At 34.3% G+C, this 17,525-nt stretch overlaps 1 protein-coding gene across 3 annotated transcripts in view; it reads left to right on the top strand.

The window, feature by feature from the left end:
* Positions 1-15,709, top strand: part of LOC126600241 (probable cyclic nucleotide-gated ion channel 20, chloroplastic) — a 67,429-nt gene extending 51,720 nt beyond the window's left edge. The window contains exons 1-13 of one of the 3 annotated variants that reach the window (XM_050266807.1): positions 8,990-9,402; positions 9,780-10,308; positions 11,034-11,225; positions 11,425-11,523; positions 11,662-11,799; positions 12,373-12,621; positions 13,016-13,279; positions 13,641-13,786; positions 14,106-14,183; positions 14,359-14,488; positions 14,661-14,907; positions 14,979-15,141; positions 15,295-15,709. In XM_050266807.1, coding sequence (XP_050122764.1) covers positions 9,796-10,308; positions 11,034-11,225; positions 11,425-11,523; positions 11,662-11,799; positions 12,373-12,621; positions 13,016-13,279; positions 13,641-13,786; positions 14,106-14,183; positions 14,359-14,488; positions 14,661-14,907; positions 14,979-15,141; positions 15,295-15,448 — 2,373 coding nt within the window. In that variant the 5' untranslated portion in view covers positions 8,990-9,402; positions 9,780-9,795 and the 3' untranslated portion in view covers positions 15,449-15,709. Of the gene's footprint in view, positions 1-8,989; positions 9,403-9,779; positions 10,309-11,033; positions 11,226-11,424; positions 11,524-11,661; positions 11,800-12,372; positions 12,622-13,015; positions 13,280-13,640; positions 13,787-14,105; positions 14,184-14,358; positions 14,489-14,660; positions 14,908-14,978; positions 15,142-15,294 lie in introns of those variants that run through there. The other 2 variants (XM_050266808.1, XM_050266810.1) reach the window with 2 other exon arrangements.
* Positions 15,710-17,525: the final 1,816 nt, after the last annotated feature.

The raw sequence follows: 17,525 nt of genomic DNA on the forward strand, positions 1-17,525 counted from the left end.
AAAAAATACTATAATAATTATATATATATATATTAATTTAACAATTTTATACCCCTAAAAACTATAATTATATATATATATTATATTAACTATAATAATTATAATAATTATATATACTATAATAATTATACCCAAAATATTAACTATAATAATTTTTTATATATATATATATATATATTAAATTTTATACCCCTAAAAACTATAATAATTATACATACAAAATAAATAGATTTAAATCTAATTAATAAATAAATATATATATATATATACACACACACACACACCATTGAAATTCATGGGATATGAATTATACGAAACTAATTTCAACGATCCAACCGTCAAACATGTTTGTATATACTTCGAGATCGCATACGCCAAAAATTGCAAAAAACAAACATTCAGAGAGCAAGTAACGGGACAAAACTTTTCAATGGTTATAAACGAAAAATCACGATTTAACGGTCATTTTAACTTCGATTTTGATGATTTTTTACAACCACACTCCTTGACCCTATATGAATACAATGATTGAATTCGATCTTCAATTTAAAATATTTACACTAGTGGATACCACAAAATCTTATGTTATACTTAATAAAAGTATGAATAAACTCTTAAGTATTAGTGAATCTATTGTTTTGATGGGATACTCATTCAACAAAACTAGTTTCAATGATCCAACCGTCAAACATGTTTTTATATACTTCGAGATTGCATACGCCAAAAATTGCAAAAAACAAACATTCAGATATCAAGTAATGGGACAAAAGTTTTCCACGGTTATAAATGAAAAATCACGATTTAACGGTAATTTTAACTCCGATTTTGATGATTTTTTACAACTACACTCCTTGACCCTATATGAATACAAGTAATGAATTTGATCTTCAATTTAAAATATTTACACTAGTGGATACCACAAAATCTTATGTTATACTTAATAAAAGTATGAATAAACTATTAAGTATTAGTGAATCTATTGTTTTGATGGGATACTCATTCTACGAAACTAGTTTCAAAGATCCAACCGTCAAACATGTTTGTATATACTTCGAGATCGCATACGTAAAAAATTACAAAAAACAAACATTCAGAGATCAATTAACGGGACAAAACTTTTCGACGGTTATAAAAAGAAAAATCACGATTTAACGGTCATTTTAACTCTGATTTTGATGATTTTTTGCAGCTACACTCCTTGACCTTATATGAATACAATGATTGAATTCAATCTTCAATTTAAAATATTTACACTAGTGGAAACCACAAAATCTTATATTATACTTAATAAAAGTATGAATAAACTATTACGTATTAGTGAATCTATTGTTTTGATGGGATACTCATTCTACGAAACTAGTTTCAAAGATCCAACCGTCAAACATGTTTGTATATACTTCAAGATCGCATACGTAAAAAATTACAAAAAACAAACATTCAGAGATCAAGTAACGGGACAAAACTTTTCGACGGTTATAAACGAAAAAGCACGATTTAACGGTCATTTTAACTCCGATTTTGATGTTTTTTTACAACCACACTTCTTGACCCTATATGAATACAATGATTGAATTCGATCTTCAATTTAAAATATTTACACTAGTGGATACCACAAAATCTTATGTTATACTTAATAAAAGTATGAATAAACTCTTAAGTATTAGTGAATCTATTGTTTTGATGGGATACTCATTCAACAAAACTAGTTTCAATGATCCAACCGTCAAACATGTTTTTATATACTTCGAGATTCCATACGCCAAAAATTGCAAAAAACAAACATTCAGATATCAAGTAATGGGACAAAAGTTTTCCACGGTTATAAACGAAAAATCACGATTTAACGGTAATTTTAACTCCGATTTTGATGATTTTTTACAACTACACTCCTTGACCCTATATGAATACAAGTAATGAATTCGATCTTCAATTTAAAATATTTACACTAGTGGATACCACAAAATCTTATGTTATACTTAATAAAAGTATGAATAAACTATTAAGTATTAGTGAATCTATTGTTTTGATGGGATACTCATTCTACGAAACTAGTTTCAAAGATCCAACCGTCAAACATGTTTGTATATACTTCGAGATCGCATACGTAAAAAATTACAAAAAACAAACATTCAGAGATCAATTAACGGGACAAAACTTTTCGACGGTTATAAAAAGAAAAATCACGATTTAACGGTCATTTTAACTCTGATTTTGATGATTTTTTGCAGCTACACTCCTTGATCTTATATGAATACAATGATTGAATTCAATCTTCCATTTAAAATATTTACACTAGTGGAAACCACAAAATCTTATATTATACTTAATAAAAGTATGAATAAACTATTACGTATTAGTGAATCTATTGTTTTGATGGGATACTCATTCTACGAAACTAGTTTCAAAGATCCAACCGTCAAACATGTTTGTATATACTTCAAGATCGTATACATAAAAAATTACAAAAAACAAACATTCAGAGATCAAGTAACGGGACAAAACTTTTCGACGGTTATAAACGAAAAATCACGATTTAACGGTCATTTTAACTCCGATTTTGATGTTTTTTTACAACCACACTTCTTGACCCTATATGAATACAATGATTGAATTCGATCTTCAATTTAAAATATTTACACTAGTGGATACCACAAAATCTTATATTATACTTAATAAAAGTATGAATAAACTATTAAGTATTAGTGAATCTATTGTTTTGATGGGATACTCATTCTACGAAACTAGTTTCAATGATCCAACCGTCAAACATGTTTATATATACTTCGAGATCGCATACGCCAAAAATTGCAAAAAAAAAACATTCAGAGATCAAGTAACGGGACAAAACTTTTCGACGGTTATAAACGAAAAATCACGATTTAACGGTCATTTTAACTCCGATTTTGATGATTTTTTACAACTACACTCCTTGACCCTATATGAATACAATGATTGAATTCAATCTTCAATTTAAAATATTTACACTAGTGGAAACCACAAAATCTTATGTTATACTTAATAAAAGTATGAATAAACTCTTAAGTATTAGTGAATCTATTGTTTTGATGGGATACTCATTCTACGAAACTAGTTTCAATGATCCAACCGTCAAACATGTTTGTTTATATTTCGAGATCGCATACGCCAAAAATTGCAAAAAACAAACATTCAGAGAGCACGTAACGGGATAAAACTTTTCGACGGTTATAAACGAAAAATCACGATTTAACGGTTAATTTAACTCCGATTTTGATGATTTTTTACAACTACACTCCTTGACCTTATATGAATACAATGATTGAATTCGATCTTCAATTTAAAATATTTACACTAGTGGATACCACAAAATCTTATGTTTATACTTAATAAAAGTATGAATAAACTATTAAGTATTAGTGAATCTATTGTTTTGATGGGATACTCATTCTACGAAACTAGTTTCAAAGATCCAACCGGCAAACATGTTTGTATATACTTCGAGATCGCATACGTAAAAAATTACAAAAAACAAACATTCAGAGATCAATTAATGGGACAAAACTTTTCGACGGTTATAAAAAGAAAAATCACGATTTAACGGTCATTTTAACTCTGATTTTGATGATTTTTTGCAGCTACACTCCTTGACCTTATATGAATACAATGATTGAATTCGATCTTCAATTTAAAATATTTACACTAGTGGAAACCACAAAATCTTATATTATACTTAATAAAAGTATGAATAAACTATTACGTATTAGTGAATCTATTGGTTTGATGGGATACTCATTCTACGAAACTAGTTTCAAAGATCCAGCCGTCAAACATGTTTGTATATACTTCAAGATCGTATACGTAAAAAATTACAAAAAACAAACAATCAGAGATTAAGTAACGGGACAAAACTTTTCGACGGTTATAAACGAAAAATCACGATTTAACGGTCATTTTAACTCCGATTTTGATGTTTTTTTACAACCACACTCCTTGACCCTATATGAATACAATGATTGAATTCGATCTTCAATTTAAAATATTTACACTAGTGGAAACCACAAAATCTTATGTTATACTTAATAAAAGTATGAATAAACTCTTAAGTATTAGTGAATCTATTGTTTTGATGGGATACTCATTCTACGAAACTAGTTTCAATGATCCAACCGTCAAACATGTTTGTATATATTTCAAGATCGCATACGCCAAAAATTGCAAAAAAAAAACATTTAGAGAGCACGTAACGGGACAAAACTTTTCGACGGTTATAAACGAAAAATCACGATTTAACGGTCATTTTAACTCCGATTTTGATGATTTTTTACAACTACACTCATTGACCCTATATGAATACAATGATTAAATTCGATCTTCAATTTAAAATATTTACACTAGTGGAAACCACAAAATCTTATGTTATACTTAATAAAAGTATGAATAAACTTTTAAGTATTAGTGAATCTATTGTTTTGATGGGATACTCATTCTACGAAACTAGTTTCAATGATCCAACCGTCAAACATGTTTGTATATATTTTGAGATCGCATACGCCAAAAATTGCAAAAAACAAACATTTAGAGAGCACGTAACGAGACAACCCTTTTTGACGGTTATAAACGAATAATCACGATTTAACGGTTATTTTAACTCCGATTTTGATGATTTTTTACAACTACACTCCTTGACCTTATATGAATACAATGATTGAATTCGATCTTCAATTTAAAATATTTACACTAGTGGATACCACAAAATCTTATGTTTATACTTAATAAAAGTATGGTATAGTACTAATGTTTTATTTTTTTTCATAATTATTTTGGTAAACTTCTCATAATTTGAATGATTTTTAATGTTTGGTTTTTCTATGCTTAGTTTATGCAGAAGATAGTTATGACGTGGAAAACCTTACTGAAAACATCATCAACATAACTCTTGAAGGCAATAGATCAAGCCAAAGTTCTAATGCAATTTCATGATGATCGATGTAAATCGAGGATTTTGTAAATTGAGGTTTAAACTTTTGAGAAAGATTTCACAACCTTGAAAACAAAAACTGTATCATTTTGCATATCCTTGCACATTTAAAATTTGTAATAGATTAGTAGTGTATGTATTATTTTTTTATTAGGCTCTTATTTTCGAGTGTAGATGTAGTACTTAAACGACAAATGTGTTTTAATGTTTTGAAGTAATATTTATGTGGCAATGTGTGGTATGTGAAAATTTAAGAAAAAAAATATATTTTTCTTAACGGGTCATAACGGGTTGGGTCACTTTACCCGTTGGGTAAAGTGACACGACCTGTTAAGGACCCGTTAAGATAACGGGTGTGACACGACACAACCCGTTAAGATAACAGGTGTTACACGAAAACGACACGAACACGACTGACACGACCCGTTTGCCAGGCCTAACTAATACTCCTTCAAGTTTTAATTTAGTTTCACATAATCCCTTTTGGTCAAAAAATCATCTTAATAGGACAAATCTACCCTTATAATTACTTACAAACAAAATGAAAAAAAAAAACCTTTATAAATAAAAAGAAAAAGAAATCAAATTAAAAATTAATAAAACATTAAAACAAACTAAATTTTTTGACAGAATCTCACATCTTCTCCTTGAATCCAAACATCTAACTTCCCTTAGTTTTTTCACTGCGGACCCACTAACAATCCCCATCTACCCTTTCCCCAACTCATTCCCAGCAACAACCTTGGTTCGTATGTGCTAATTTAGGGTTTTGGAATGCTTCGTAAATATATGGTACAAGGAAAGAATAAAACTAATTACCCCTATCCTGATTACAAGGAGATAAGAAGGGTATCAAATCCTACTATAATGAGGAGTCAACTCATGCCAACCTCAAGGAATTAGCGTAATGTTTGAAACGTAAAGGAGTTTTGTATAAACACAGAAAAACTTAAAAAGATATTTATGTAATTATCCCAAACAGTAACTAATTAAATCGATCTTAACTAAGATAGCCGGAAATAAAAACTACAAAATAACAAGAATAAAAAAAGGCCGATCAACCATGCATTTAACTGTTGAAATTAGAAGCTACTTATGTTAGAATTTTCAAGCACATAAATAATTTGACTGAGACCCATGATTTGGATGATTTGGTGTTTCAATATACAATATATAATTTTGCTTGAAAAAGAAGAAGCGAAGAATATCCAGTTAAGGGTACCTTTAATAAGGAAGCCTTTAAGGTACTGTTTGGTACTTGGACGGGACGGAACGGAGTGGGACGAGACGTTCCGTCTCAAGTTTGGTGCACCTAAAACGGATGGAATGCGATGTTCCATGGAACAAATTTTGGATGAATTTTCATTCGCCTCACCCCCTAGAACGACTCGTTCCACATCCGTGGAACACAAAATTATAACCTCTCCGTCTCCTTCTTCTTCCTCCTTGTTTCCATCCGAGGGCATCTTTGCTCCCTCTCTGTTCTGTCCCGTCCTGTCTCGTCCCGTCCCGTCCCATCCCATTCCGTTCCGTTCCGTCCCGTCCCGTCCCGTTTGCATACCAAACGATACCTAAGGGAAGAGATCTCTATTTTTATATAAAAATAGGAATTAGTTATGGGGTCCACCCTATATCAAACTTTAACGATCTAAACCGTTTTTTTTTTAAGTTGCATCTCATAAATCATCCTTGCAAAATATTAACCAAATCGGATATATTTAAGAATCTAATTGGGATAAAAAAAATTAACGTATACTTTGTTATATAAGAAACAATAAAATTTTATCTTGATAATTAAATAGGCAAATGATTTTGGATTGAATTGAATTTTTGCAAGGAAGATCTATGAATCGAGACTTACAAAATAAATTGTTTAGATCGTTGAAGTTCGATATTAAGTGGGCCATACACGGTACACCTAATCATCATTTTTTGCAAAAAATGAAGATTCCTTTGTATAAAGATACTGCCTTTAATAAAGGTCTATATGTTGGGTATATAAAATATACTTATTTATAAAATGAGGAAGATGTAGAGGAAAGGAGTTAAACTAGTACCAAAAAGAACAAGAGTTGTTAGAAGGAGGGAAAATCTGGTCAAACGACGTACACAATATTAAAAGAATAATAGTTGCATTTTCTTCAACTTGCAAATAATGTGTATTTTTGTTGTAGAAATTTTATAATCAGAATTGTCCAATATCTTAACCTTCATTTGAAGATTATTTCTACAAAAAAAACATTCGAATTAGACATTTTTAGTTGTCCAAATGTATCAAATAATTAGACGGTTTATCACGAATATTCTGTTTGGTACCTACACTATGAACTTATTTGGTACATCTAAACAACTAAACGATTTTGAATATGAATGATTTTTTGTAGGGATAATCTTCAAGTAAAAATTAAGATATTGGACGGTTTGATTACAAAATTTTTACGGCAAATATACGTTATTTGCAAGTGAAAGAATGAGTTCATTTCTCCAAATGGGAATGCTAGTATTAAAAAAGGTATAAGTAGTTAAGTCAATTGAAGTATTCCAACGTAATCCTCTCTCTACGAGTAATGGAATTGGTTTTCTCAAACACACTAATTAATATTAATGTTGACAACGGAAGGGAACTCACGTTGACAATACATAATTATATATAAACATTCCGCAAATTTTGATCTTGTCAAATTCCACTTGCACCGTAGAAAGAAAGTTTTATTTTTTATTTTTATTTTTGTCAAATAATATATTTGTTAGATTAGATAACATTAGGGAGCTGATGGGGTCTAAACTCATGCAGTGGCAAATGCAATACAAAACCAAAGCTCATTTGGTTAAATCTCAACTGCTTACTCGTGAAAAACAATGCGTAAAGGAGAATTTCCCTTGTAGTAATCTTGTAGTTAGAGGTACTTATGTTTCATTAATTGGCTAACGAATATAGCTGTCGTTAAACCTAGTGGAATACTTTATGAAATGAGTAAAGTAGCAAAAAATATAGCTAGACAGAAGTTTGGCCCAAATCTAGGCAAGTATAGGCCCAAATAAGTATCCAGTGCAGACAGAATTTCTCATGTAAGTCCAAGTAAATCACAAGTGAACACTCAAAAAAGTTCTTGCTACAATTTATTCTTAATTAACAAACTTGGTAAAAACAATAAAATTATGGAAAAAGATCCTCTATGGATCTCTTTCACTAAGGCTACCGAATCAAGTGATCCGGGTTTTTCAAATTTCATCTAACGGCCCACCTGTTTTAACTATTTAAAAGTTATAATAATTTTTTACCGTTGGATGAATTTTGAAATGTATGAAATTACCTCTTTATATCCAAAAAATATCAAGTTGAATATAGAATGAGTATTACTATAAGATATGAAATTTCAAGTAAATTTCTGACAAAGAAATATCATAACTTCCAATTAATTAGTGGTAAATATGTTTGGTAATGGTACCAGCTTGGATGGGTCACTCCCAAAGGGTGTGATGCTTGCGATTTGCGAATAATTAATTTGGAATATTATCTGTAGGACCACAGGAGAGGTCGCACTTGGTGCGATGGCAAGTGCCTTCGTTCATGAGCGGTATGTCTCGGGTTCGAGACTTGGGAGCTGCCTCTCCATAAAATGGGGGTAAGACTAGCCGACATTCACCTCTTCCAGACCCTACATAAAGCGGGAACCTTGTGCACTGGGTACGACCTTTTATCTGTAGGACCACAGGCTTATTACATCAACCTTGGAATTCCAAGTGCCTAGGTGATGGAGGTCAGTTCAGCTCCTACCCTCCTCGGGTATTTACATCATCATGTATTAAAGTATAAAAGTACGCTTCCGTTCTGTTCTAAATTTATCCCAAGACAATGTCCTGTGGTCGTAGATATCAACAGTAAATTTAATATTAAACAAATGAATATGCAGCAAAAGACATATAATGATGCAGCAAGCGAACAAGCTTCTTTGTTTTTCTTTCCTTTTTCTTTTTCTTTTGTGTGTGTAAAGTTTTTGTCAAGAGACGAGTTAACCGGAGAGGGTGTCAACTGTCAAACCAACCCGCCTACCAAAGTCGCAAGAGTAAAAGTAAACAAGGAGGACGGACAGACAATGGATTGTCTTGTCCGGTAGTCGTTAGATTATTGTGTCCGGTCCCCCCTCCTTGCTCCAGGAAACTTCAATCTCCCCAAATCCAATCACAAACAGTCAAACACCCCTTTCCTACGTTTCCTTTGGAATTTCCAAGCTTCCCTCCTTTGTTTAGTCCTCAAGTCCTTAGTCAGCTCTTTTAGTCTTCGCCGGCCCCTCTCTCTCTCTCTCTCTCTCTCTCTCTCTTTCCTTGTGTTGAGAATGTATCTTTATTTAATTTGTTGGTTAATTGATGATCACATGAGTTAATATTCTTGGGTTTCTGGTGCAACCCCCTGTTGAGCTCTGCTTCTCTTTCGAATTATTCCGGTAAATTTCACACCTTTTATTTAAGGATTTATTGAACTCCGATGGATTATAATGTATGCCTTTTCCTCTTTATATTCTTTTGTTTTTTCTAATTAAAACTGCAAATTGATGCCTTGAAACTAGAAATTAAAAATTTGGAAGTAGTAATTTGCAACAGAATTTGTCTTATGGTGTTCTTTGATACATTTAAGCTTTGTTCCCTGCAGAAAACAAAGAAAAATAACAACTTTTTGAACTTAAACGGAGCTAACTAGCATGATCACTAATGTACTTCTAATATTGTACTAATTGTATTGTAATTCTACTCGAAAGTAATTTAATTGAACTGGTATGAATACCTATGTAGTATAATTTTATTTTGGCTTCTTCGTTTTTAGGTTCAATTTGTGAGAAATGGCTGGTTATGATAAAGATGAGGTACCCATGCTATCAGACACTCACCCGCAATACTCAGACGATAGTCTGCAGCTAAAACTCGACAAATTTATGTCCCGAACCCGAAGTGCATCAGTTTCCATCCCTATGAGCTCTATGGACTCGTCATATGAAGGGAAACCAAGACTTGTAGGTCATACTGGTCCATTGAGGAGTCAAAGCAAAACTCTTTTCGTACCTATGAGTGGTCCATTATATGCTAACCGCAGGCCTGATAGCATTTTCCGGCCAGTTCAAGCTCCAACAGCAGGGCAAGAAGCGGTGGAACCTGAAGGAGAAAAGTTTCCTTCTACCAATGCAACAACTGAGAATGAATGGGCGGGTGAAAACTATGTGGGTAAAAATGAACACTTGCTGAGATCTGGCCAACTGGGGCTGTGCAATGATCCTTACTGCACAACTTGCCCAACATTCAATCTCAAGGCTGCTCAAGCGAAACATCGAAGGGCGTCAGATATATTTGATCCCAAGGTGTTTTTCACTCTCTAATCAGAGGATTTTTTTTTTCTTTTAATTTGTGTACAATATGGAGGTCGCACTTGGTGCGATGGCAAGTGCCTTCGTCCATGAGCGGTAGGTCTCGGGTTCGAGACTTGGGAGCAGCCTCTCCATTAATGGGGGTAAGGCTAGCCGACATTCACCTCTCCCAGACCCTGCGCAAAGCGATAGCCTTGTGCACTGGGTACGACCTTTAATTTGTGTAGAATATTTGTAGAAATTTAGGTGCTGTCTTTTTTTATATGCTCTGCATGATTGCCAATTAGTAAATACGTCGAGTTTTGCGTCTAATCCTGTCAAATGATTAGGAGCTTGCCTGTCTCTTCTTCTCAGTTACAAAGAAGAAGCAACTACATTCATTCATGTTTGCTTATCATTTGATCTGTTATTTTAACAATGCAATTAATAGCCGTGGAGACTCTGGAGAGAATGGAAATAATATCTGTACTTACATTCTCTGTATGCAAAAGCAATTACAAAGCAATAATTCCTCTCAAGCTGCATTGCATATCCTTTTTCTTTCTTGTGTTGCCTTTTTTGTTTCACTGATATGACTATTGCTTGAGATTTAGCAACGATATGTACTTTATTAATATATTCTCATCGCCGCTTCCCTATTTCTTTTATTTTTTGGAATGACAAGATATAAGCACTCCAAGAAACTTATGCGTAGTTCCCTTATTCTCAACTGTGTGCAGTTCCATAATGCTCTGTATGGGGATGCCAAAGGCTGGGCAAGGAGATTTTTCTCTTTTCTGCGTCCATATATTCCTGGAGTTATGAACCCTCATGCTAAATTTGTGCAACGGTGGAACAAGTTTTTCGTCATTTCTTGCTTAATATCAATTTTTGTAGATCCATTGTTTTTCTACCTGCTGTCCGTTGAAAAGGTATTTCCTGGGTTCTTCCTTGTCATTTCATGAATTAGATTGGAATTATCAGTTGACCGAGGACTAGTTTGGTTTTCCAATTTACACATTGTAGTTATTTATTTGTAGGGCTTTCTATGGAGAAGAAGAGAACCTTTTTTATTCATTTCGTTGTGACATTGCTTCCTTTTGAACCTGATTTCCTCATCTTTGAATGCAGGAGAATAGCTGTATAGTTATTGATTGGCCCTTGACGACAACACTTGTGGTATTTAGAAGCATCACTGATATCATATTCCTACTGCACATACTCCTCCAGGTAAGATTTCCTTCCCTCACATCCATTCATATCTCATTTTAGAAGTTAAATAAACTATGGATGAGATAAGTTGATTAGTTTCAAGCCTTGACAGACAAATGAATCCCTCTCTCTCACTCTCTCTCCCTCTCTCTGCAGTTTAGATTGGCTTATGTGGCTCCTGAGTCTAGGGTGGTTGGTGCTGGCGAGTTAGTAGACCATCCGAAGAAAATCGCTTTGAATTACCTTCAAGGATATTTTCTACTAGACTTTTTTATTGTATTACCGCTGCCTCAGGTAAACATGTCTTTCTCTCACGCACACACACATGCGCGCCATAGTCTGTATTCTTGGTTTCCTTCACTGTATTGGTATTTTTTTGTTTCATCCATTTTATACTTCAAGCAAGTTTCTCATGTTTTAATTCATGGAATGATATAATTTTATAGTATTGTTGAATATCAATAAAAAACCATTCTTTCATAAATTATCTCCTAGATTAGACACTGTATAAAAATTAGTGTTTGGTAAGGAAAATCCAATGGCTAAATGGAGATATTATGCCAAAAAAAAAAAAAAAAAAAAAAAAAAAAGATTGAAAGAAGGATTTAAGGCAGATGCAATTTGCGATTCTGACATGCTAACAAGTGCTTGATGGTATATTGCTTTTTGCCATGGAAGAAAACTGTTTTTCAGTGGCTTTGCCGAGGGAGGGTGATCACCCGTGCCTGCTGCCCTCTCAATCCCCTAAATTACGTGAATCAGTCAATATATCTATTTGTACGCTAACATGACATTGTAACTTGTTCTGTCTGATGTAAGCACATATTTTCTTCCCATGTGCTAAGTTGTTCTTTCAATTGTTTGCAGATCATAATACTGTTAGTTCTACGAAACACCTTGGGATCAACAGGAGCAAACCATGCAAAAAATCTTTTACGTGCTGCAGTTCTTCTTCAGTATATTCCCAAGTTGTATAGGTTTCTACCTTTTCTTGCTGGTCAGACTCCAAGTGGCTTCATATTTGAGTCAGCATGGGCAAATTTTATAATAAATCTTCTCACTTTTGTGTTGTCTGGCCACGTTGTTGGATCGTGCTGGTACCTCTTTGGGCTACAGGTGGGTGGAAAAGATTTTATTCTTAACTCTCGAAGTTTCCCGAGATAGACATTTTTATGCTCCTCGCGTGTCTTCATTTTGTATGTCCAGAACTATTCAAGATTCATATACAATCTCTTCTCACCTTTTTGTCAAACAGTGAAATATCTGATAAGTTCTTCCTGCATACTATCTTAAGTCAATTGAAACTTTTCAGGCCTGCGAAAATGTGAAAAATTGCGTCTTTATCTGTTTGCTTAAACTTGCAATGTTATGATTTAATTTGATATTTTTTTTTTCACTATTATTTATTAACTCATGAGTTTTAATAATGTAGAGGCAGTGAATTCTATTGGATATTGGACTGAAGGTTGGTTTTCATTCACTCACTTACTTCCCCTCTTTCTTGTCCCAGAGGGTTAATCAATGTTTTCGAGTGGCCTGCCATAACTCTGGAATTTATGGGTGTATGGACTTCCTAGATTGTGGGCATGGAAGTCAAACTGACGATCCTAAAGCACATAATTCATTACGTGATCGCTGGAGACTCAATGAGAATGCTACTGCTTGTTTAACTGCAGATGGCTTTGATTATGGAATTTACATCCAAGCTGTCAATCTTACAACAGAAAATAGTATAGTCACTAGATATGTGTATGGATTGTTTTGGGGATTCCAGGTATTGCTTTCATTTGTCCCTTCTTTTGGCCGAATCATTTCAAATAACTGTTTAATTCTTACTTTATACTCAGTTAAGTTAATAGTCCATCACAGTCTTGCGATTGACTACCATTCTACCCCAAAAACTTATACTGTAGGGGGTACAAACTTGACTCTTATCTGTATTGTCCCACCTAGTTCAAAGCTAAACCGAGTTGGTTCTGAATCTTATTATTCTGAAATGAAAGCTCAAAGTTGATGGCATTAGTGCTTAACTGAATAATAAATTTACGTTCCATTATCTCCTGGCGTAAGGGTTGTTTTGGTATGGTCTCATTACAAAGCTGATTGAAATTAACCATGTGATTTACATTATGCAGCAAATCAGCACCCTGGCTGGAAATCAAGTTCCAAGCTATTTTGTTTGGGAAGTCCTTTTTACAATGGCCATCATTGGCCTAGGTCTCTTGCTTTTCGCTCTTCTTATTGGAAATATGCAGAACTTTCTGCAGGCTCTTGGCCGGAGGTACAACTTTTATTCTAGGATTTATTCTTCTTAAATATTCCTACATTTAGAGTCACGATCGTAGCATATTTTACCGAGTACATATCCAGCTGTAGAAATGTTAGTAACTCTCTCCTGTTTGTCTGAAATTCAAAGTTAGAAGTTATGTCTACTAATTGAATTATTAAATACCATGAGCATTCGCTTGTCACCTGCAACCATGATGTGATTCATTCTTTTGATTAAATCTCAAAGAAATAGAGCAATAGAAAACGCCAGTTAGTTTTCCATGTTGCTTATGCTATGTTTTAAGAAAAGGAAACTCTCTTTCTCTGTACAGACAGTTAGAAATGTCCCTGAGACGTCGTGATGTTGAGCAGTGGATGAGCCATAGGCGCTTACCAGAGGAACTTAGAAGGTATGATGTATTCATAACGTCATTTTGACATTTGAATTTCCTTATGCATGAGGTTTTACTATCCATTATAAAAGAAATAAATTAATGCTTTATGAAAAGAAGAATCCCTTCTTAAATCGATAAGTCTATGATGTTAAAATTTTATTAATAAAGCCTCATGTATTGTGCTCTGAAGGCGAGTACGAGAAGCTGAGCGGTACAATTGGGCAGCAACCAGAGGAGTAAATGAAGAAATGCTTTTGGAAGTCCTGCCTGAAGACCTTCAGACGGATATAAGACGCCATCTCTTCACGTTCATTAAGAAAGTGAGCATCTTAGTATCACGGAATAATAAATTTATAATGATCGGATTTCTGCTTACTGCCTAAATGATGGTCTTCATTTTTCCTTAGAATTATTATTTGATTAAGGTTCAAATTTATCAGCTTGGCGCATTTTAACTCATAATGCATGTTCTAAATTCCGAAAATTCTGCAGGTACGAATTTTTGCCCTGATGGATGAACCCATCTTAGATTCCATTTGTGGAAGATTAAGGCAAAAGACATACATCAACAGAAGTATAGTTTTGTCCCGTGGTGGTCTCATCGAGAAGATGGTTTTTATAGTGAGGGGAAAAATGGAGAGCATTGGAGAAGATGGGAATAGAATTTCTTTATCTGAAGGAGACGTTTGTGGTGAGGAACTTCTCGCATGGTGTCTTGAGCATTCTTCAGTAAACAAAGGTACAAGTCTTGAGCATTCTTCAAAAATTAAAAAAAACAACATCAATTTATCAGTGTGGTTTCTGTTGCAGATGGTAAAAAGATCAGGATTCCCGGACAGCGGTTGCTTAGCAACAGGATGGTAAGATGCTTAACAAACGTTGAAGCATTTTCACTCCGAGCAGCTGACATTGAAGAAGTCACCAGTGTTTTCTCCAGATTCTTGCGCAAACCACGTGTTCAAGGAGCCATAAGGTTTATTTTATTAAAGCTATTCATATCTCATGTATGCACACACGATTGAAGACTGGTGACACATGCATACATGGTCTGCAAGAAATCGTTTAGGATGCATGTGGGAATGGTTTACGACAGAAGATTGATTTTGAAGTTTGGTTTTTATGGCAGGTATGAGTCACCTTACTGGAGAGGCCTTGCAGCAAGATGCATTCAAGTAGCATGGAGATACAGGAAAAAACGCCTACAGCGAGCCGACACGTCTCAGTCTCAATCTCATTCTCAACCCCAATCTCAATCCCAATCCAATAATGCATTGTTATAAGCTAATTAGCATATCTATTAGTTATTGTACCTAAAAAAGAAGGTGGGCTCGGTCTTTGTGATTTAGCTTCTTTGAATTTGACGGCTTTGCTTAGTTTTGGATGGGATGCTTTACAATCCTATTCTCTGTGGGGTTCTTTTGCTTGTCAGCGTTTTCCTCTTTCGCCTTACAGAAATCAAAACATCTATTTACGGTCTTCTGTGTGGCATGATTTGAAGCGTGCTTTGCCTATTTTGAATAATAATAGTCGTTGGATTATTAGTGATGGGGGGTCAGTTTCCTTTTGGTTTGATAAATGGTTGGATGAGCCCATTATTAACCCTACTTTATTTTCGGTCATTTCACCTAAGGTTCTTCCTCGGGTTTCAGATGTTATTGAAGCACAAAGTTGGTCTTTGCCAGATTATTTTACAAATTTATTCCCTTCAATTGTGCAACAGATTTTACGTCTGCCTTTGCCTTTAAATGTTGAGGATGACAAATTGATTTGGGAGCCCTCACCTACTGGGAAGTTTTCTTTTTCTTCTGGTTATCACCTTATTCGAAGGAGACATAGTGATTGTGACTGGGCTACGGTTATCTGGCAACATTTTATTCCACCACGACAATCTATTTTGGCTTGGAGGCTTTTTCATGATAAACTTCCTACAGAAGATGCGCTACAACGACGTGGTATTTTTTTGGCATCCATTTGTTTATGTCGTAATTCTGAAGAATCTATTGCTCATCTTTTCTTTGGATGTCGAATATCTAGGCAACTTTGGAGGTGGTTAGCATGTCAATTTGGTACATCTTTGCCTATTCTAGATTCTTTGGTTGCTTTTTGGGATGTATATGTCCGTAAGCCATTTTCCAAACAGTTGCACAATCTATGGATTTTTGCGGGTCTTTCTACTATTTCAGCTATTTGGAAGGTTCGAAATAAATTTATTTTTGAGGGTCGTCCAATCTATTTTCATCGTCTTTGCATGTCTATCAATTCGGCGACTGTTCATGGTGGGAAGTTTATTCCTGGTTATTCTCAGGGTTTTGACACTCGAGTCATTTCTTCTTTGGGGATCCAACCTATCCTTCGCAAGGCACCTACTATTCTTCCTGTCCTTTGGTCTCCCCCTTGGTTTCCTTAGGTTAAGCTTAATACAAATGGTTTGTCTAAAGGAAATCCCGATCATGCTGCATGTGGAGGAGTTTTCAGGAATTGCCATGGTCGTTTTCTTGGAGGTTTCTGTCAACGGATTGGTCATCGCAACTCTTTTTTTGCAGAGTTATCAGCAATTATTATTGGTATTAAGTTTGCTTATTAGCTGGGTTGGCATTGTCTTTGGTTGGAAAGTGATAGTTCTAGTGTTATTTCTGCTCTTCAATCGTCTGATTTTGATCATCCTTGGCCTCTTCATACGCAATGGTCTATTTGTTTGGATCGCATTCGGAAAATGACTTTCTACCCATCTTACATATATCACGAAGGAAATCTTGTTGCGGACAATTTTGCTAACATGAGCTTGTCTTGTCCATCTTTAACATGGCATGATTCTCCTTCGATGGTAGTTCGTGTTGCTCTATCTTTTGACTATGTTGGCTTGTCTGGTTACCGCTTCTCAAATTAATGTGCATGTCGGCATCCAGGTTTATCTCACTTTTTTTTTTCTCCTAACTTTATGGTGTTGTTTGGCTTGTTTTGCAGGTTTAGACCTTCATGTTTGGTTCTAGAGGGGTTAGGTTTCATGTCCCCCCGCCCTTTTTTCTTTGTATCATTCTCGTTTTTTGTTTCTAGAAGGGTAAGATTTATGTCCCCCCTTACTAGGTGTAACTTACTTTTTTGTTATCAATAAAATTACCCTCGTACCGTCAAGGTTTCTCAAAAAAAAAAATCTATGTATAATATGTAATATGATGGATGGTGTTTGAGATATAAAAGTAGACAAAAAATAGCTTTTTTTTTTTTTTTGAGAAAGTACGATAATCATTGAAATGAGAAATACGTACATAAAGAGGATATGATGCTAACAATGGGTCTCAATAAAAATCTTGTCCGGGTTTCAACCCGATCGAAGGAAAAAAGAGTGTCCCGTACCAA

Source organism: Malus sylvestris, chromosome 14 (genome assembly GCF_916048215.2).
Source record: "Malus sylvestris chromosome 14, drMalSylv7.2, whole genome shotgun sequence".
In the NCBI taxonomy this organism is placed as follows: Eukaryota; Viridiplantae; Streptophyta; class Magnoliopsida; order Rosales; family Rosaceae; genus Malus; species Malus sylvestris.